This window comes from Hippocampus guttulatus, chromosome 18 (assembly GCF_054856545.1).
Source record: "Hippocampus guttulatus isolate MCC_2025c chromosome 18, RoL_Hgut_1.0, whole genome shotgun sequence".
NCBI lineage: Eukaryota > Metazoa > Chordata > Actinopteri > Syngnathiformes > Syngnathidae > Hippocampus > Hippocampus guttulatus.
The window spans coordinates 9,155,418-9,177,500 of record NC_141278.1 but is presented as its reverse complement, the minus strand read 5'-3'; the positions used below and the strand labels follow the sequence as shown (position 1 = coordinate 9,177,500).

General features: G+C 43.4%; 2 protein-coding genes across 3 annotated transcripts in view; both read right to left on the bottom strand.

The window, feature by feature from the left end:
• ubqln4 (ubiquilin 4) overlaps positions 1 to 2,617 on the bottom strand; it is an 11,187-nt gene extending 8,570 nt beyond the window's left edge. For both annotated transcript variants that reach the window (XM_086136293.1, XM_086136294.1), the window contains exons 1-2: positions 2,450 to 2,617; positions 648 to 799 (exon numbers count right to left, since the gene is read on the bottom strand). In XM_086136293.1, the coding sequence (XP_085992419.1) occupies positions 648 to 799; positions 2,450 to 2,590 (293 nt within the window). In that variant the 5' untranslated portion in view covers positions 2,591 to 2,617. The remainder of the gene's footprint in view (positions 1 to 647; positions 800 to 2,449) is intronic.
• Positions 2,618 to 5,555: 2,938 nt separating this feature from the next.
• Positions 5,556 to 21,538, bottom strand: tinagl1 (tubulointerstitial nephritis antigen-like 1). Its single transcript, XM_086136600.1, has 12 exons — positions 21,392 to 21,538; positions 18,200 to 18,504; positions 15,788 to 15,854; positions 14,552 to 14,644; positions 14,267 to 14,381; positions 13,535 to 13,661; positions 13,274 to 13,424; positions 12,558 to 12,747; positions 12,222 to 12,267; positions 10,904 to 11,027; positions 7,733 to 7,778; positions 5,556 to 7,633 (listed from the first exon to the last, which is right to left on the bottom strand). Exons 2-12 carry the CDS (start codon positions 18,495 to 18,497, stop codon positions 7,460 to 7,462), a joined length of 1,431 nt encoding a protein of 476 aa, XP_085992726.1. The 5' UTR covers positions 18,498 to 18,504; positions 21,392 to 21,538; the 3' UTR covers positions 5,556 to 7,459.
• Between the last annotated feature and the right edge of the window lie 545 nt (positions 21,539 to 22,083).

Sequence of the window (22,083 nt, the reverse complement as noted above, 5' to 3'; positions counted from 1 at the left end):
GATGAACGTTTACGAAACCCAAAATTAGTTACCGTGGTTTCCCATTGGGTAATCCGACAGAACCGAAAAACGGTTACCGTGAATCTCGGAAATCCTCAGGCCTGCTACTAAATTATTAAAATTTTTGCAGCATTTGTTTATAAATGTCTGTATATGTTGTTGTTTATTATAATATGCAATTGAATAAGTAGACCATTTCAAAATTCGTGACACTCTAAATGCATAATGGGACTCACTTTTCTGATCAGCGAGTCCCTGGGACTCGCTGGGGGTAAACTGTAAAAGTATCACTGAACATATGCAATGCTCTTTACTTAAATTAGCCACCATTAGCAGTAGCAGATTTAAACTTTGAACACATAATGGTGGTTGATTCTCCAGAAAGTTGGCAAGCAAATGGGGTGTTTGGAAACTCATAACACAACATATTTTGTTTATTATTGACGATGCTGATAAAAAACTGATCTCCAGCCCCTCAACATGGCATTTAATAAATTATGCAGATTGACATATGTATTCCACAGTAACTGGGAGAGTTTACTTAGACAACTGTCGAAGGATTTATTCATCCAAACGGATTAATATCTATTTTAAACTATCAACATTTTCCGGTTTGGGGCTACTATTTGACCAGCGCACCGCCTTACTTCTGTGCCATCTTGATAACCAGGTGCACCGTCAGCCCATCCTTGATGCCGTGCTGGCTGAGGCTGTCGCCGTCCTTCAGGATCTTGCCTGCAAAAATCAGCACCAGCTGGTCTTGCTTGGCTTTGAAACGCCTGGAGATCTCCTCCTTGAACTACAAGACGCACGACAGACAAATATATTATGTAATATATGTTATACCGGAGACAAATTCCTTGTGTGTTCTACATACTTGGCCAATAAAGATGATTCTGATTCTGATATGTCAAGAAAGTCATGGTTAAAAATAAAAATATAGCATTTTAGTTCTGTAATGTAGTCCGAGCATTCGCTTGTGTACAAATACCCTAATAATCTCAAACCCAAACTTCTGCGTTCTGTTTGATTAGCAACACCGGATGTGTTTGTTTCCCAAGTGACAACCAGTAAATTGCAGGACACTTGTTGAAAAACCCAAATCACATCTATTGACAATTTTGACTCTTGAATGTAATCCAGAACCTCTCACCATCCTAATTATGATAAAACTGTGCTGCCGGAAGAAGACCGTCAAGGGCAAACAAGATAACCCCTGACCAGAGTTAATGGTTTACAACAGTTAATGGTACTTTGTAGTCATTGAAATGTGAGATTGAGAACCGTTTCTTCCCTTACCCTTGAGTATGCAGAGTGGAAGTTAACAACTGATCAGCTGGTAAACAAACGACAGTATGGCTTCAACTAAAGGGAGAGTTGTTTACGATGTGCAGTGAACATATGCCTACTCGGGCTACGCTATTCACAGGTTGACAGACTCTTTTGTTCTTCTCTGATCATAATCTTATCTATTCTGTTTACTGACACTCCAGTCAAAACAACAATAATCAAGATATTAATCGATTGTTAAAATACTAATTTGTTGCAGCCCTAAAACGCATGCAGTCATATTTGTACAAATACGTCATTCTCAACATAAATGTACGTTTGTAACACTATTTAGTTTAAACTTGGTATTGGTTACTTGGTATTGGGGAATACTCAAATGAAGTACTTTCCTAGTCTTAACTATCAATACATGTTGATTTTTTTTCCCATCGAAAGACAATGGTGTTCTATTTTTCTGTAGGGATGATTGAAATCACAGTTCCAGCTATTCCGTGATGTTTGAAAGCAGATGATTACATCTACTCCTTGAGGTGAATAATAACTTCCAAGTGATGCTGTGTTAAGGCGCTTGAACGCGTCGCCAAGCCAACGGGCGCTGCGGGTCTTGAGTGTGAATTCCCAGGGAGGCTGAACGAGCAATGACTCAGTCAGTCGGTGGCGGTGACAGTGAAAAATGTTCCAGACTCGAGAACGCCTCCGTTAGCTTGGCCAAAATGTGGAGCGAAGCGGCGGCAACTGGCCAATCCCCAAAACACGCTCGAAGGCAGCCACACGAGTGCTTGGAACAATCGAGCACAGTTTTATACTCCGAGCGTCAGCTGACACTCCGTTGACGACACAGCTAACGTTGAGTTAGCACGGCTAGCTTATCAGCTAACCGGTTAGCCACAGCGCACATTTAAACACGACTATATATGTCTGTTTGGAAAGTTTAATAATAATGCGCATACATGTTTGTTGAAAAAAAATAGGTGATAGTCTAAGTGTAAAAAAAATGATTTCAACAGTGTCGCACTTTGCCGGTAAACACGGCGTTGATGCTAACGAAGCTAGCTGTTTAGCTGAAGTTGTGGGCATGACGCTCGCTTCTCTTCCCCCTCCCCGCACACGCGCAGCAAGCCCCCCGCCCGCCGCCGGCCTTCGAAAAGCCACCACGAACCTGCGTGACAGACGAATCTTCCGCGATGGCGATTTCCTCCTTGTCCTTGGGGGTCTTCACGGTGACCTTAATGATGGTGCCCTCCCCGGCGTCAGCTTGATTGTTGTTATTAGCAGGATCTGCGGCGCCCTGGTCAGCCATCTTTACTCCACCGATGGGAAGCAACTCGCGACTAGCGTCTGCTTCCGGGTTGCGAGCGGGTCAAATCTTCCCCACCGGAAATTGGAACAATCATGGGAATATGCGGATTTTTATATATAGTACACATTTGGAAATCTTATCCGAGAGATCGCTGCCCATCTTCAAAACCCGCCTCAAAACCCACTTTGTATTCTTTGGCATTTGACACAGCATGATTTAGATTTGTTCTTGGTTTTGCTGTTCGGTGCTTTCTACCGTCTTTATTACCGCTTTGCTTTACTGTTTGTTGTATATGTTAAATTGCTCCATGTACAGCACTTTGTATGCAGCGATGACTGTTTGAAAGTGCTCTATAAATACAGTTGAGTTGAGAGGAGACTGTGGGCAGTGAGAAAATAAAGTGCCTCCTCCCGTGACGACTGTAGGGTATTTATGCTGTTAAAAATTGGTCAGTTTTAGTGGTGTATCCTCAAATTATTAGATTGTTATTTATGCAGCAATGGCTGTTTGAAAGTGCTCTCTAAATACAGTTGAGTTGAGATATATTGTCCTCGATCCTTGTGAGGCGAAGCAGATTAGAAAATGGATGGATATTTATATATTATGAAATTCAAATTAAGAAATTATTTCTAATTAATTAGTGACTGCAATTTTTTTCTCTGCGGAGACTGTGGCACCACGAAAACAAAGTAAAGTGACGAATATGGAGCTAAAATTAGCATTTCTTGTCATTTTTAAACAATGCATCCTCAAATATCACAACCATCAGTGAGAAAGCAAAGTAACAAAGACCAAAGAGCTAACATTTGCATTTCATGCCATTTTTAGTGCTGAATGCGCAAAAGTTATGATAAATCAGTTTAACATATGAGATCCACAATTTCTATCCGAGGGGAGACTGTGGGCAGCCAGAAAAAGAAGTGGAAATTGAGGAGCTAACAACAGCATTTAATTTTTTGCCACATGTCCTCAAAGTTTACAATGACAATACTTGACTAACGAGCGATGACATATTTTATCCAAAAGGAGATGAGGGCAGCGGGAGAATGGAGCACTGCAGCAAAGTGGAGAACGTACGTTAGATTGGTTGTTTATAGCTGTGTACCCTCCCATGTTAACAACGGAGTGGCAAAATTCATCCAAGATGCGCTGATTCATCCAAGCGGAGATTGTGTAACTCAACTTTGATATCAATCGCTGCTGTTGTCTGTCATTGTGTTGCCTGTTGCACACACACTACGAAGCACTAACAATGCTCACGCTGAAAGGAAAGTGCACCTTTCAGCACATTGCGTTGACCAGGGCAGCTCCAGACGGGCAGGAGAGAGATTGTTTTTCACAAATAAGATTCATTTATATATATATAATGCTCCAAAAAAAAAAGGGGGGAAAAAAAAGGAAACACTCAAACAGCACAATGTAACTCCAGGTTTTTCCTTAATTTTTTTTAGCACTTTATATCAGGATCATTTATATCAGCTTCCTTTTTTTCCCGACCTGTGTGTACTATTATTGACCACAAGATGACAGCACTAGACATGTTTTGTGGTTGAGAGGAACTGGAAGCAGTTGTCAGCAATATTCAAATTAGTTGAGTTTAGAAACGAATAATAATTTGAAAAGAAAGAATTCTTTGAAAAAATAAAACCCAATAAACTGCTACATCTTGTTATTTGGAAGTTATGTAATTAGTTACTCATAGCTATCTCTATTTCCTGCAGCCTTTCTAGTATTATTCACGTGCCAGTGTTCACTCATTAATACATTTCTTTGGTTTGAACAATTATTTAGCATCTTATTTTTTCTAAACGTAATAAGCGTCAATGGGAAGAAACCCCCCTCCCCAACCTTCCCTGAAGCAACCTTCCTATGGGGACGCGGGGGGATTGCATGTCTGTCTGTCTGCAGTATACAAATATTAGTCCACATAGCAGACATAAACGACCATGTAGTATATAAGTTGGCTTCCTAAGGATATTTCAATTTGGCAGTACTTCCTCCACCAGTGAAATATTCTCCTTTGATGCTGTCTGTAAACCTTTTGCACATGTTTCTGTTGTTTGTGCCAGGGTGGGGCCCGCACTGATTGTCCTGCTTTCCTGATCCAAACTAGGGTGGGGTTGGAGCGTGGTACTCGCCGCTGAGCTAATGGCTGCTTTGTCCGCGAGCTGACGTGCAAACAATGAGAGAAATGTAAACAACACAATCCAACTCTCCCCACTTGGACTTGCTGGGCGGTTCCTACCACCAGATAAGCGTTTATTGCTGAATGATGTGGCGTACAGGCACAAGCAATGACAAATTGTATCCAAGAGGAGATTGCGGGCAATGGGAAAATAGAGTGATGGAACAAGGACACTGTGGAGCCAATATTGGAATTTTTGTCACTTTTAGCAGTGTATCTTCATATGCGGTCAAAAAATTTGAAAATGGAGCACGGTAGAAAATTAGAGACTTTGAAGTTTATGTTAGTATTTTCGTCATTTGTAGTTATTTATCTTCAAATGTTACCATAACCAACCAGTGCGACCACAAATTTTATTTGAGAGGAGACTGTGGGCTTTGGAAAAAGGAGCACTACATCAAAGTGGAAACAACATTGTAATTGTCATCTTTTCTAGCCGTGTATCCTCAAATGGGACTACAGTGAATCTGTTCGACAAATGAGTGACCACAAATTTTACCTTAAAGGAGATTGTGGGCAGCGAGAAAATGGAGTGATGCAGCAAAGTCAATGAATTTGATCTGAGAAGAGATTGCGGGCCGACAGAAAAGGGCGCGATGCCGCGAGCTAGACACTGCGGAGTAAAAGAAAAAAGGCCTTTTTCTAATTTCTTATGACGTATGCTCAAATGTTGAGAGTGATTCAACTAATTTTATCCAAAAGGACAAACAGAAAAGGGCACCATGCCTCCCCCTCTAAAAAACAAAAACAAAAAAAAAAACACTACAATGGAGACAGGAAGGTGGTGGAAAGACTTTAATGTGCGGCACAACAGGACATTCGCATTACATGCAATGCGCACCGTATGCCGATAGCGAGCGTAACATTGCACAGATACGAGAGGAATAACGTACAGTGTATCTTAATTAACTTATTATAAATAAATGTCGACACACACGAGTGACCGTGGCGTTCACACACACACGCGCACACACACACAGACACACACACATGCACGCACATGCACACACACACACACACACCATTGTGGAGTGGATGTTGGCATTCTTTGGTTGTCGTTGAGACTAGCAAGTCCCTATCTGGCCATCAGGGCGACAACAAGATGCACCTTGTCTGTCCAATCGTGTGTGTGTGTGTGTGTGTGTGTGTTTGTCTTTGAAATCTGAAGGAAGGCGCGACGGCGCAAAAGATCATGAGGCAGGATTACGGCGTTTGAAGTGGCGCGTAATTGAAGGCCAGCGATAATAACAGCGTACCTCACTTTCAAGTGAGAGCTGGAAATCCCTGCTTGGGGGAGGTCGAACCCCCCCAGGCCCTCCCTCCCCACCATTACTCTTCCCGACGATGCACACTTTCAGTAGCAATAGTGACCTCACTATTTGGCAAGTCAAAGAGTTTTGGAATAAGAGCTACAAGTAGGCTCACTATTTGGCAGGTATAATACTTGCTTAATTCTGGTCATGAAGGAGTTCTTGCACGTGAACTCGATATTTGGTAGATGGAATTGATGATTCAGGAGGTGGAGAGCTACAAGTGGGCTCACTATTTGGTAGGTGAGTTTCTGATGGAGCCAGAGTCAAAAGTGGGATCACTCTTTGTCAAGTGAAAGGAAACACAGCTACAATTGGGCTCACCATTTAGCTAGCCAAATAGTCTCTTAGTGGTGTGTATGAAAGGATAGCTGCAAGTGAACTCGCTATTGAGCAGGTCAAATAGTTGCCTTCTGAAGAATAGCAACAAGTGGGCTCCCTATTTGGCATAGGAAATAGTCGCTTAGCCTTACATCTGGAATGAGAGGTCAAATGGATCATTAGTTGGCAGGCGGGTATCGAATTACGTAACCTCATTAAATCTGTTTCTTCAGGTTTCATGAGTTGGAGATCAAAAGTATCCTTGTTGCTATTTGTTTCATACCGCTGGGAAAGTTGCGTTTTTCGTCGACGTTCTCCAAGGCTACCAATGCAATCGACGTATAAAAATAAGCCACATGAGTGTTGAATTTGTAATTATCACGATATATAATCACCAGATACAGTACACGGGTAGCAAAATAAATTCTTCGAACAACACGGCGTTAGCGCGTTAAGACTAATTTGCACAAATATATCATAATAATCATCATCATAATAACAACAATAATCACGTGTATCAATGCGTTCTCAAAAAGGCATTTTGGCCCATGCAACACGTATGGTTGTTTTTGTTTTTTTCAGAGAGCAAAATTATGAAAGTCCACCGCCTGCAGCTAGTACTTGGAAACGCATTGTCCTAAAAAGTCAACACTCTGACATGGGGATCGTATTACAGGCAAGGTGTGGGCGTGGCTATTGCTAGTTTTTTTCTGGATTTGTGCCTCTCAGATTTCCTCTCCTCCCAAAACTGCTCCGTTGACGTCTCTTAACGGTTATTAAAAAAAAAGACCAACTTAAAAGGTTTTGTCTTTCATCATCTCCCTTCCCACGTGCCTTTCTGTTGCTCTGAAGCTGAGGAATTTGGGGAAATGCGGTCTCCGGAACAGTACCTGAGGGGCCTGGCGTGCGCTTCTTCAGACGCCCGCCGAGGCAATGAAAATGAGCTTAGATGTGGTTGACCACCTGCTAGCGTGGGTGGTTTGGGGGGGGGGGTCGGGTGGGAGGCTATGAGGGTGAGGTTCTGAGGCTCCTGCTGTGGTTCCCGTGGGGACTCTAAATGTGGCGGCGACGCTGCTGCTGGTGCTGGTGGTGATCGTGCATGTCCTCCATGGTGACCCTGCCCCACACGCCGATCACGAAGGTCTCGATCTCGCATTCGTTGTCGCCGCGGGCGATTCTGAAGTAACCGTCCTCGCCCCAGTTCTTGCCCCAGGAGTTGGCGGCGACCTTTGACACCCCAAAAATAAATAAATAAATGATCTCACGTTGAGGATACGCTACGCCATGTGTTTGAAGAGGACAGGAAGCGCATGTTCTTCATCTTACCCAGTACTTCCTGGGAGCGCCGTTTGAGTCCCACTGTTCACCCCACCTGAAGAAAGCAGAGAATATGGTCTTGGAATTTTTATGCTACTTAAATTACATTCATTAAAATATATATATATTTTTTAAAGTGGAATGAAAATGACTATCCAACTCTAAAGTCTTTATCTGCTTCCGATTGGCCCTGATGGCTGCTTCATTCTCAAACGTCTCACTTCCTGTTCAATTTTCGTGAAGTGTCCTTAATACAGGCGTGCTGTTATGTTAGAAATGCCCAGCCAACTTCTTGTCAATCATCAAACTAATGCAAGCAAACAGAATTCCAAGATGGTAATAGACACAAAAATGGGCGCTTTGAACAAAAAAATGGCAGCTTCTGTACTCAAGACATTAATTTTTGTGGGTCTTTTTTTGTGGATCCACTCGTGACAGAGTTGCCCACCAAATTTGCTCACCAGTGACGGTACAATTAGAAGGCTGGACTGAAACAGAAAGACAAGTCATAGAGAGAGAGAGAGAGAGAGAGAGAGAGAGAGAGAGAGAGAGAGAGAGAGAGAGAAAGCTAGCTAGCTAGCTAGCTTCGCTAAATTGAAAAAGATAGTTGGCTAAATAACATTCCCGCACTGAAGTATAACATCAATTCTGAGAGAGAGAGGGAGAGAGATAGCTAGCTAGCTTTGCTAAATTGAAAAAGATAATAGCTAGCGAAAGAACATTACCGCACTCATGTACAACATCATTTCTGAGAGAGAGAGAGAGAGAGAAAGAAAGCTAGCTAGCTAGCTAGCTTCGCTAAATTGAAAAAGATAGTTGGCTAAATAACATTCCCGCACTGAAGTATAACATCAAATCTGAGAGAGAGAGAGAGAGAGCTAGCTAGCTTTGCTAAATTGAAAAAGATAATAGCTAGCGAAAGAACATTCCCGCACTCATGTACATAATTTCTGAGAGAGAGAGAGAGAGAGAGAGAGAGAGAGAGAGAGAGAGAGAGAGAGAGAGAGAGAGAGAGAGAGAGCGTAGTAAGAAATGCGACTGAGTTGATGGAATTTTAAAAATCCCAGCATTACTCATCTAAACAGGAAGCGCTTGACAACACCATCCTCCAAAAGGGAAGATTTATAGATAGATGTCTGTCATTGGATCTTCAAAAAAAAAAAAACCCAAATAGCTGTTTTCCCCTCTCCTGATTTACAACGGGATGTAGAGGACAGGTTGCGAGGAAGCCGATGCCGGGTTGAGCCCAAAAATATTTCAAAGAAAGCAAGCAAAGAAAAAAAAAAGCCCTTCCTCACCTGTCCCCGTCTTCGTTGCCAATGTTTATGCACTCGGGATATCTTGGCAAGGCGCCGTCATAATTCCCACCGTGTCTCGCTACTGCCAACTTGTGCAAAACATCGACCCTCCCTGAGCCAATTCCCATCCTGTTTTTCGCAAGCCGGAACTTTCTGCATTCCCCCTGAGAAACGCCCGGTAGCCGATGCCGTTTTATCTTTTATCCGAAGAGGAGGGAAAGGAATTCTAGGAACCAGACAGATTCGGACATCGTCACCTGTCAGTCAGGACCTTCTGATTTTTTCATCGACAATGTTTCGAGCAGCTGTGCGGACAACGCGAGCCGGCAAATTGTGGGATCGGGACGCAGAAACTGTTCCCCAAAAGTCGCCGATTTAGTGTAAAGAAGAAATTCGAGGAACATTTCTCACAATTCCAAAGGAAATGTTCTGCCATGTTGTTTAATCCATTGGGCCGTGTTATCGGCCGTTTGGAAAATGCTGGATCCCGAATCAGCTCGCTTCAAAAAACTTGACCCTCTTGGCCCAATCCTGACCTTTTTCTGTGGGTGGACGTCCCCCCGATCTTCTGCCCGGTGCGCTCGGGATCAGCACCCCAGACAATGCCCTTTCCACCACAGTGGAGCTCAATGCTTGTTCCGCAAACTTTCCCAGGCTGCCGGCTTAAAGGGACGCGTACCGTTATCAAAACACTCCCGACGCCCACGGGCTGGGCGACTCGGGTTCCCCCGAAACGACCCTCTCTGGTCCCTGCCGCATTCACGTCGTCACGTTCGACGCTGTGCAGGCTTACTCGTGTTTTTAGCTATAATCGGGACATGACGATTTAAAGCAGAGGTGTCAAAATCATTTTTGTCGCTGGCTGCATAACTTATTACCTCTGAAAATGTGAAATTTTGGGACAGATTTTAGCACGCATCATGGAAGTTGTCATTTTTGATTTGCTTTTGCGGGCTACTTAAAATGATGTGGCGGGCCACATCTGTCCCCCGGGCCTTGAGTTTGACACCTACGATTTAAAGGTTCATCATGTCTGTGTGTGAAACGGGAATGACACGCAAAGCTAATGAGTCCCGCGCTGAAAAAAAAAATGGCGTGTTGAATTGACTCCGTTTTATTTTGTCAAATAAAATAAAATCATCTGGCCTGGACATCTAAAATGATCTGGATTTTAATGATTTTATTTTGTGCAACCACATGACAAAATAATATGGCGTCAATTCACACAGAAACTTCAGATGGATGAATCGCGCTTCTTGGACTAGTTTTTTTTTTTGTTCTTATTCCGGTAATGATTTTCTTCAGGAGTCTGATTGGCTAAATTGACCTGATGGGCTTTTGAGCACCACCTGTTGCTTTGGCATGTGCTTGACCACCTGAGAATGCATTTTTTTTTTTTTATGGCTTAGGAGTGTGCACATTCTTTTGCCTCATTAAAAGGACCCATTCGGAAGAAGCCACTCAATTTTCCTAATTTGGTAAGTAACGTGTCATCGACGCCAGACGGATGAGTGAAATATTTCACGAGGAAAAGTGGCAGTACTGACATTTTACAAGTCGAAACCTCCCGCACGCATTCCATGAAAAAGAGACCCCAAAGCGACTGATTGTCTGGAGATAGTCTCAACGTTTTCGGCTGTGTTTTGTCTCGGATGCGGTCAGGGAAGGAAAAAAAAAATGCATTCCTGAGTGGCAGACGTTCATCCGCCCAGTGATGACGGAAACGCGAGTCAGGTAAGCCAGGTGTGGCAGACGTCTACAGAGTTGCGGTCTACACTCTTACGAGACCATGGGGGATGGAGACGGGGGCTTACGGGAGTAGAGGTGGGTAGGGGGTCTTCAACCCGGATTCATATTTCCAGCGTGAGCCGCGTTTACATACCCCGTGATCCTGACCGAGTGCGTGCCGTGCTTGCGGTAGTGCGGCGGCTTGGTGAAGCTGACGTCCGTGTGCTTGTAGATGCCGCTCTTGTACACAAAGAAGTCTTCGTGGACCTCCATGATGGCTGCGACAAATAATCACATTATACTTTATTGTCATTGCTGAAATATACGACAACCACCTTTGCGAAAAAGTCACATCATTCCAGGGCACATGTTGCTCACCCATTACCTTTGTGTGACTTTCATACTCTTCCAAAAATAAGAATGTATCACAAATTTCCTCTTTTGGGAATCATTAGACACCGGGGGTCGCCGCCGCCCCGCAAATTATGAAGAGAGTCAGCAATTGGACGCACAGACAGCACACGGGCGCTTGTTTTCGGAATTCAAAGGAAACTTGTCATGGGGCCAATGCGTCTTCCTGGCCTTTCCGAACAATCAGACAAGAAGCGAAATGCGCGCATGCGCGCGCGCGCACACACATGCGCGCCTCGTCTAGTGAAGGGAAACTTGACAGTGGTCCAGATGGGCACCAGACTGTGAGGCGAGCACAGTTACGGAAGCTGACCGGGGTCAAAGCCGGATAAGAAAAACCCTCCTGCGGCACGTGAGACCCGATGACATCATGCCCCCCCCCTAAAAAAGCAAGTGCACATTTGGATGAATTTGTGTGATTATCATTTTTTTGTACCACATAAATCACAAAATGGTTTAGGTCCTGAGTATAAGAAGAAATATTAATTTGAATGAAATGCCAGAGGGCCAAGTAAACATGGTGAAGCAGCATTTAGCTGTGATGCTGCACGCAAATGGAAAAAGATGTGAAGTCAGCCCCAGAGTGTAAATGCTTTTAAATCCAGGTTAATCCCACCCAGTGCCTATGAATCTTTTAAAGCATTTGTAAAATCAATATTGACATGCAATTTTTAAATTACAATATTTACAATATGCACAATAAATGAATGTATAATAAATATATTTGCGGGTAAAATTGCTCTCTAGTCGCTGAACTAGGGTTAGCATTGGTAATTTTGCTCACTCGGGCCAGATGACCGGCAACTGCAAAGTAGTTACATGACATCCAGTTGGAGGAGGCTTAGTACAATACCTTTGCATTTCATCTTTAACTTTTATTTAAAAAAAAACAAAACATTTTCATTGATTAAAAAAAAAAGAAATCTTCCCATTTTTTAATGCACACTTAAGCCTAACACGCTACTGCTACGTGAACACTATACACTATACAGTATACAGTATTTGTCTTAAATATCTCCCAATGGACACAAAGTGAAATAAATGAGAATACATGGCCTTACCTTGCACGGGGCCATTATCCATAATCTCCTTCATAATCTCCTTTTCCTACAAGAGACAACATAAATGGAGAAATCGTTACATCCCTCGAGTGCACTAAAAGTCGAAAAACAAGATTGATCGACGCACCCCTTCCACCCCCCTCCATGTCCTTAATGCCTGATTTATTGACTTCACAGGCGAGCTCGGATGACTGAAGGAGGCATCAGCTGTCGTTTAGCATCGCCGGGTCAATGCAAGCCAACATAAGGTGATGCTTTGCCCAAATAAGGAAGCCAAGGGCCCTACTTTTCCACATGACTGGACGCATGATGGATTTGACGCGGCGCTGCGCTTACGTTGGCCGAGAGCCTGTAGGGCGGCGTGGACTGGTAGATGTCGTTGTGCTGGTAGTGGTGCGCGTTGGGGCAGCGCTGCGTGGCCTGTCTCTTTCCGCGGCCCACCGAGCGGCTCTGCATCATGCAGCGGGCCACGTCGGCCGCCGTGTGATGCGGCGGCGTGTATGGGTAGCAGTCTTCTGTCACCACCCTGAAATAACAAAACCCAAAACAGTCATCGGCATGCAAAATTTGAACGGAATTCACCCGTTGTAAGAGAACAAGTAGCTAGTTAGCTTAGCTTGCTACACTACTTTAGCATTTTGGCGAGCCAGCTAGCAACAAAGTAGCATTATTTTTTTTACGGATGTGACGGAAATCATTGCTTGACTTGGAGCAAACGAAGTATGAGTGTGAGTGTAATTTTTGAAAATGATTGAAATGACTAACATAACGTTAGCATTTAAGGTAACGGGCTAACACCAGCATCATGTTACTTTATGGATTAAGCGAGAACATTGATTTCCTTGTAGGTGACAAACATGACTGTCGACTTTGGAAAGATTCAAATGACTATGCATATGACTCCATAGCTTTATTTTTTTTTAAACGATTAATTGGCTTAGTTCTTGAAAAAAGGTTACCCCCCCCCCCCCCCCCAAAATGTACGAACTAAGTTCTGTTATGCAACTGGTCAGTGTATGCATTATTTGGAGGGGCATGGCTCAGAAACTTACCCTCTGCGGCGGAGATACCACCAGGCTCCATCCACGCGGCCCCCGGCGCAGCCGGCCTGGTTCCTGGTGTCGCAGGAAATGAGGTTCTGCGGAGACAGCTGAGGCGTCATGTGACCCATGGACTGGATGGAGATTCGGTCTGATGCCACGGCTAAAAAAAAAAGAAAAAGAAAATCAAGAGAAAATATTTTGAGGTCTCTGCCTCCTTTCTGAGGGAAAGTGGAGGGGGGGGGGGGGGGTATTAGTCTTGTTGTAGCCTACCCGCTGTTGAGAAGGCCCAGGAGGCGGCACAGTTGCCCTGGTCCAGAGGTTCGTGGATCTTGCCAGGCCACTTGTCAGCAGAGTTGAAACTGGCGGGCAAGACGTCGCCTTCGGGATCCATGTTCATCTGAGACAAGGAAAGACGAATCTTCTTCATCACCACAAGAATGTATCACGACGGACAACGTGAGAACCTGAAACCGAACGCCGTCGTCCGCATAGTCTTTGGAATTTATCAAAACATAACAGCCATACCTTCGACTATCTCAGTCCACCTATATAAGTTGTTTTAGTCGTGAAATCACGCGGTTGTTTCGCTCATTAACCAAAACGCCAAGTGGTAACATGAGCATGTGACTTGGGTTGGGTTGAGTGGTCTTTCGCAAACGGTTTTGATCGTGACACAGGTGCAGGTAGCAACACGCTGACAACGACAAAAACGTGAGGAGGCGATGATTTGCAGGCGGAAGAAGGTGGAATGGAATGCTGTGGGGCGGGGAGGGGGGTTGGATAAGGGGGATGGTGGGGGTGCGCTGGAGCAAAATCGCGGACCATCCCTTCCATGTTTTGCTTGGGGTCTTATGTAATGCACCGGGCCAGAGTGCACACAATGCATACCGACCCGCCAGCATGATGAGCGTACGGGACATTTTGATCTCTGGGCCCCAGTTACGAAGACAAAACAAAATCCACCGACGTGACGTACATACGCCCTTGAGATTCTCGCATCACCTGGATCTCGTTCATGTTCATGGTGGTTTTGGAAGGTCTCTGCGTGCCCAGTCGGTAGCGGATGCCCTCCTCCAGCGTCATGCCGTATAACTGGGTGTAGTTAGCAGCCCTCCACCTGGTTAGAGCCGCATCATTAGGTCCCACCATGTACGACATAACCGTATTAACCAAGCTTCGATATATTTTACATTGGAAAAAAAAAATATCACAGCACACCATCCCCCCCAAAAATGGCACCAAAAGTACCGTATACTGAAAGAATGACAATCTCTGCATCTGTTTTACCCATAATTCCCTCTGTTGACAGCATGGATCATGGTGCTGTCCATCAGACAGGTGTTCTGTTCGCACTCCCAACGTCCAGTGGTGCCACATGTGCTACAAAGGATACAAAACAAAATGAACAACATCAACAAAAAATTTTTTGCCTTGTTGCTCGGCAAAGATCGCAAAGCTGAAATGGAAAACTTGGCATACAGCCGTCAAGGCTGTCTGCATAAAAATAAACAGGACGACGTTACGGACATGAATTTTTCTCTTTCAACCGAGTCGCTTTTCTGCATTAATTATCATATACATATGTAGAAATATAAAACAGGAAAATGGCAGAAACTGCCCAAAATTCAAGGATTTATTATAAAACATCCCAACATTTTAATATAGCCAGCTGCGACATTTTAAGCTCGCTCACAGGTGTAGAAATCGACGGCCTTATGTCCATTCGTGTTCTTGGCGAAATTTGTTGCTAGGCAGAATTCATCACAACTGCTCCCATTGGCCAATGGGAAGACTTTGCGTTGACATTAATCCAGTTAACTCGATAACTGCTCTCGAATAAACAGAAAAGCCACGACAGGCATTTGAGATGTAAAATAATTCAGTGTAAAACTTTACAACTACTATTTTAAGGTTCAACACTTGTTGCTAGGCAGAGTTCACAGGGTGCAATCGTAATCGGCTGAACTATAATGAAAAATCTGAGCATTTTTTTCCCCCCCTGGTTTGTTATTTGTTGCTCGGTAGGGTTCACAGGACGGAATCATAATTGCCCCAAATAAATGGAAAAAAATTGGTTGAAATAAATCGAAATCAGCGCCGGAAGGCCCCGATAAGCACCTGCATGGGCTCAGAAGCCGCTAATGAGGAGGAGGGAGCGGACGCCAAGTCTGCCTCCCTGCCTGTTGTGATTTAGGCGGGATGGGAGGATGCGCCTTTGGGAAATGATCGCGAGAGCAAGTAGGAGTTGTCGGTTTTTGGCGCGCGTGATAACACGAACAAGGCGCCTTTGTGGTTCGAGAACATACGTGACGTTTTCTGGCTATTTTTAGCATCCGGGCGTCTGTGTTTGCTCGTCTGACGTTATCCATCAACTTCTATTCTTACTTCTCTGGATCTTTCCTGTCCGAATTCCAACCAAGCCTCCTTGAGAAGCGTCACAGTTGGGAACGGATCAACAGCAGATAACGTTTTTGTTGAAATAAGTGAAGGCTACATTGTATTTTTTTTTTTTTTTTTACATACCACAAGTTGCAGTTGTCCTTGTATGTTTGTCCCGAAAGGAACTTGTTCCCGTTTCTTTCACAGGACCCTGAAAGGAGAGAGACAACCTTCACAGGTAAAATCTGAAATCTTGAGACACAAACTTGCTTTGCTCTCACAATAGTGTGATGATAGTAAGTATTGTTTTCAGGCAGAGAGGAAGGTGAAGGAGCACTGAGCTCCGGTAATCCAGCGAAGGAATGTGCTGTTCGCTTCTCTTCCACTTCCCAGTCAGGACTTTGCCGGTTTCTGACTTGCTCTCACAAAAGAACTGATTCCATCGCTAAATGTCTGACTGAAACCGCGTCAAACTGGGAAAACCACATATCGAATGCAAATAAATAAATAAAGGTGTGCTGTAGAGAGTTCTCCACTTGCAGGTCACGGTAAAGGAGACCATTTTTATCCAAGAGGAGACTAAGGGCAGTATACAGCAAATTGAACATTGTCGAGAATCAGGGTACGCTGTGGACAGTTCATTTGTATCACTTTGGCATTTGGTGGCGTTTGCGGACTTTTATCTCGGGGGACACTGTGGCAAAACAACTTGAGTGGTGTGGCTAAATGGAGAATGTGGAGTATAGTCATTGAGTGTCCAGGGCATCCAGCTGTGTATCCTCGAAGGGTAAAATCAGGGCTACTTCTTTCTTGGCCTTCGTAAGGAGACCAATTTTATCAGAGAAGAGACTGTGGGCAGCCCTGAAACTTGGTGTTGCAGCAATGCGGAGACTGCGGAGTGCAAATCTGCAGCTTGTGTTCGCGTGCGTGTTGGGAGAAATTTCGAGGTACACAGTAGTGTAAGAAAAAAACTAAAATTTTTTGATTGTGGGCAGGAAGAATTCAGGACTCTGGAGGAAAGAAAGCGCAGACTGCGGAGTGGCGCAAGTAACCCTTGAAAGCCTGGTTACAAAGTAGTCCTCCTAATCTCCCATCGGAATGTTTGTAACATTCTTTTGTGGGGGAATGTCGCTGATTAGGCTTGAAGTTTGAGCGATTGCCTGTCGGAATTCTCGGAATGAGCCGACGGAGAATTTACGAGGTGCGCAAGGTTTCCTGGTCAGGTGCGAGGGGGTTTCGCAGCGAGGTCCCCTCTGAGTTTGTGAAGGCCTTTAAGGTTGGCAGTGGCGGAATTCCATCAAGGTAAAGTGAAGGCAGCCGCTTATGTCATTGGCGACACGTTAGTCGCAACTCTGACGGTGACTTGTCAAGAAAATTCTGAATTTTCCAGACGTGAGTGTTTAGAAAATGATCGACTAGGATGGCGGAAGGAGCCTTTCTTACAGCTCCTGTCCTGCAAGCCCCGTGGCCTGTGTGCCCCCCCCCCACCCCGCCACAAGTCAACATTCTTTGTCCCGACCTCCCACCTTCGTGCTGTGACTCGATAAGAAGCCTTCTGTTCTCAGGTGGATTTTTGCTGTTCAGGGCACATTTTTTACGCCACGTCTTTACGAAAAAAAAAGGATGTCTAGATTTTTTTTTAAAAGCCAGCCGCAGAAGTTTGTGGAGCATAAATTTGAGCCAAAAATAAAATCAAAATAAAATTAAATCAAAAGTAAATTCAGATAAGTACAGTCAAACCTCGGTTTTCGAACGTCTCTGTTCTCGACCAAATTGGTTTTTGACCAAAAATTTTTTATGCTTCGGATGACGACCGAATTTCGGTTCTCGAACAAACTGAGCGCACTTGAATGCGTCACTTGACTCCTCTCGCCTTCCTTACACGAGGAAGTGACGCTTCCTCGGGTAGACGTGGAAGTGACGCTTCCTCGTTTAGCGTTCCATGGTGAACAGACATGTTCAATAAAGATTTTTTTTTTTTTAAAAGAGCGTGGTTTCAGTTTTCGAACAAATCGGTTTTTGAACAGCCTTCTGGAACGGATTATGGTCAAAAACCGAGGTATGACTGTACGACTACTCTGTACAAATCAAAATTTTGTATGAATAGAGTTCATCTTGAAGAGATTTAAAAGAATACATTTTTTTTGGTAAATAACAGAAATACGGTTCACCCCCAATTTTTGCTCATATGTTCTTGTTCGTAAAACGCTGATAAACATTTTGTGTATATTTCCTCTGAACGATGGGGGCACATAACCAAAAAAATGCCCAAAGTATTAAAACTTTTTTTTTTTAATTGTAAAAAATCTAATCGACTGTGTGAATTTGTGGTGCGCATGGGGGTCGACTGTATTGTAAAAGAAAAGAAAAAAATGGGTGGCGGGGGGGGGTGCCAATTAGTATTGAAATGACCAGTTTCCCGAATATATAAAATAAAATTAGTTTTCTTCAAATTTGATATTTTGTGTGGAATAAATAAATTAAAATACACAAGGGTAACTGCTGCACAAAAAAAAAAAAAAAAATCAAAGTGCACCCCCCCCCACCCGTACATACCAATGAATGGGGGCTCCACGCCCAGACAGTGCCCCCAGAAGTCGGGGCAGCAGTCGGACACGGTGCGGTTGCAGAAGAGGTCGCAGTAGCAAATGGTGTCCAAATAGGGCACGGTGCACAGGTCGTCCCGTCCTGGGCAGCAGCCGCCTCGCCGCTGGCAGTATGAGCCCAGCGGATCGCGAATGCCGCCCGTGTGGAGCGGGGCGGCCAGCTCCCTCTTGGACCTCCTCCACTGGCTTCTCGCCGCGTGTCCCTCCGCCGCCACTAGGAGCAGCGCGCCCAACACGAGGAGCTTCATGATGAGTCTGCGAGCGGGGGGTAAAAAGATGGAATTAAATGAAGCTGCCAAGACAAACAGCAGCTAAATACGACACTTTGTTTAGCCGGGTGGTGATGGAAATGTTCTCCAAATGAAGAGTGATGCATCATGGGGGAGGTCATGGCGAAAGGCCGCTTCCCAGGGAAAGAAGCATTTTCCGCATTTTTTCCCCATCTCCGAAATGTCCTTATTTAGCATCGTTTGTGTTACATTTGGATTCAAGCATTGCTAACTTTACGAGCTTTGTGCATTGAAAAGCAACTACTTAAGAAAGTCTGTTTACCTTTATCCTAAATACCATTGACGGGCTAAACCAAGTTCGGGTTGACAAAGTTGACAAATGATTGTGACATCAATTCTCATTTTAACCTGAAACAACTTGAATTTGGATAGAACGCCCGAGTAACACACGTAAAGACACAACATAATAATACTCGCAGGCATTCATTCTTTGTCCTCTGTAAAGAACCACTGATTGCGAAAATGTCTTTTTCACGTACGGCCATACGTCCGTCGAAAAAAAGAATGTGGCCAAACCCGTTTCATTATTTACATTCTATTTAATGAAGCTACTAATGTATTACGCAACATTGGTGACATTCATGTAAAACTATCGCGCATGTTGAGCTAAGCGTTCATTTCCCGTGTACAGTTTGTTCCCATGCCCCCCCCCCCTGAAAATGTGACATTGTATGGAGCCTTTGGCCTGCTGATTCCATAAATAGCATCATTAATTATCCAATCAGATCATAGGACACAATGGGAGGCCACACCCCCGGCAAGTGAAATGAAGCTCAGGAAAATATCTTTGCTGCGCTGTTTTCTACATGATTGCGCCTTTTGTTGCGCGCGCGCGCGCGCGCGCGCACACACACACACACACACACACACACACACACACACACACACACACACACACACACACACACACACACATTTAGTATAATGGGATGGGCAGGACCACTCTTTACACAAATGTTTTGTTGCAGTAGCAGCAGTGCAATAAAACACCCGCCGAGGTGTTCAGGTCACGGTGTGGGGGTGGGTGTGGGGGGGGAAGAAAAACAAAACAAAAAAACATTAGAAACTCTTATCAAATGACATCATAAAAGTAAAAAAAATCAATAATGGCAACAAAATATCCAGTTTGTCTGAAATATGCCGCCAGATGTAAAGTTAGGTAGCATTAGGTCATATCGTAAATGATTCAATGTTATTCTTATATACCGTAGGAAATGAAAAAGCTGCCGACAATTCTTGCTGATTTGGTTCACATACTAATACGGTTTATTTATTCTTGATGAGTTGTAACTCCACTGACCACTGCGTGTGCGGTGGAGATACTATTTCTTGATGTATTCTACTCGATACAATGATGCTAACTAATCCTGATACATTTTCATCATGTACATTCATCGAAAGTTCCAGGTTCACAGTCCCACTATTTTGTGATTTTTTTGCAGTTATTTTTGGTCTTAACTATCGCTTAGATTGAGTGTAGCTTCACTACAGATCACTAGATGGTGGCATACTTATTTCTGTAAACAGTGTAGCTTTGAAACAAGAACAAAAACATGTTTTTGTTGTTGTTGAATATCGCCATCCTCTCTCATCCTGCTTTTTGCGCCAACAGAAAGTAATAGCAGTTTCATTTTATCAGGTACATCTTTGATATAGTCTGCTACAAAGAACAGTGCTCACTATTCCCGCAACTTTTGTTCACATACTAATTTTTGTTGTTTATGAACATTTGTCACTTTCCTTGCCATTATTTAGAGTATTTAAATTATTGCTACAATTCGCAAGATACAATCCTGATGACTAGTCTTGCTGCTGTTGACAGTAAGTACAATGCATTCATCCAAGTATTTGAGCGGGCTGTGACAGAGCAATTAGCTTTCATCATAGCAGGTTTACATGCTTCCAGATTACCTCTGACCCCAATGCATGGACTTTGAGTCACATTGTACAGGACGCACAATGAGTCAGACATTCTTACATGGTAGATTGTTTCAAATAAATGCCATTTAAGTGGAAAATACATTCGTTCAGGTGTGGAAGTGGAGGATATTTAGCACAGGTGACATTTCTGTTGTACTGCTGTCAGGTACAATGACCAGTTGCACACACACACACACACACACACACACACACACACACACACACATGCTGGACTCAGTAACCTCTTGGACTGGGGGTGGGAGTGTGGGGGAAACACCACCTGCGTTATTAAAATCATAGTTACATTTAACCCTTAAAACAAATAAAGACAAAAACTATTTTACAAAGTGTAACTATATGAATACATTTTATAAGAATAAATATTCAGAATGAATGCAGTTAATTTTGAGAAACTATTTGTGATCGACTGGTCCCACACAGCTCAAGACAAAAATATGAAACGTAAAACATGTTAACTTACTTGATGAACAAAATACAAGTGGAAGAAAATATGAATTAAGGTAAATATAGATTCATATTTAAATGGAAAATTAGAATTTTGGAAATATTTTCACATAGATGCATTCAATGAGAGAAAATCAGGTTTTGTACAGGCTTATATTTGGCATCATTTCTCCATTTACGAACCTTTTTTTTTTCACAACAGCATGCATTCAGACGGCAAACTTTAAAGCACTTTATCCAAAACCTAATATTTAAAAAAAAAAAGATGATTTTATGAAGCATTTCCTGGAAGAGATCATCCTGTAGCCTTTGGAACAATTGAGTGTCCTTTCACCAAACAGAGTCAATAAAAAAGTAATTAGCGCAATTATATATATATATATATATATATATATATGTGTGTGTGTGTGTGTGTGTGTGTGTGTGTGTGTGTGTGTGTGTACGTGCGTGCGTGTGTGTCTATTTACCTTTTTGCCAAAAATCCAACTTCTTTCTTTTTAATCCGAAAGCAAAAGCATGAAGAAAGTTCTGGTCTTCGGTCTTTCTCTGTGCGTGTGTGTCTAAGAGGATGTGTGTAGCTGCACTTGAGTGTTCTCTATATACAGGCAGGCAGCCGGGATAACCACACCCCCGTGAACCCCCCCCCCGTCCTCCACTTCGGCCCTGCTTCGTTGCCTCGGACGTGCGCGTTCCCTTTTTCTCTGCTTCCCTTCACTCCAACAGCTTTCCTATCGCTTGTCGTTTATCGAAGATTGGACGTGTGAGCGCACTCTATTTGTTTTGAATTCACTCAGCTGGAAAACAGAAACAGCATTCCCTGTCTGGTCTCACTTGAAAGGTCAAATGGTAAAATGGAGAACTAGGGTGTAAGGTGTGAGGAACAGCACCATCGAGTGGCCTAAACTTGTATTACGTCACCAGGAAACATCCAGAAAATTCTCTGGATTAAATTATCCCATTTTAAGTAGATAGTATTATTTTGGTGTCCTGAAATTTTAACATATCCCGATTCAGAATTAAATTAATGTATTGATTAATGGTGGACAGACAAATTCAGTGCTAAAATGGATTCCAATTTCATATCTTTAAAAATAAAATAATAATAAACAGTAAAATTATTATTACAATAAAAACATATTTGTATGTTTATACTGCCAAA

Excerpts from the sequence above, each read along its gene's own strand:
- tinagl1 (XM_086136600.1), bottom strand. The coding sequence starts at position 18,497 with ATGAAGCTCCTCGTGTTGGGCGCGCTGCTCCTAGTGGCGGCGGAGGGA. Across the intron at positions 13,662-14,266 it reads TGAACATGAACGAGATCCAG|ATGAACATGGATCCCGAAGG; the intron begins GTGATGCGAGAA and ends TCCTTGTCTCAG. Across the intron at positions 12,748-13,273 it reads TGGTATCTCCGCCGCAGAGG|GGTGGTGACAGAAGACTGCT; the intron begins GTAAGTTTCTGA and ends TTGTTATTTCAG.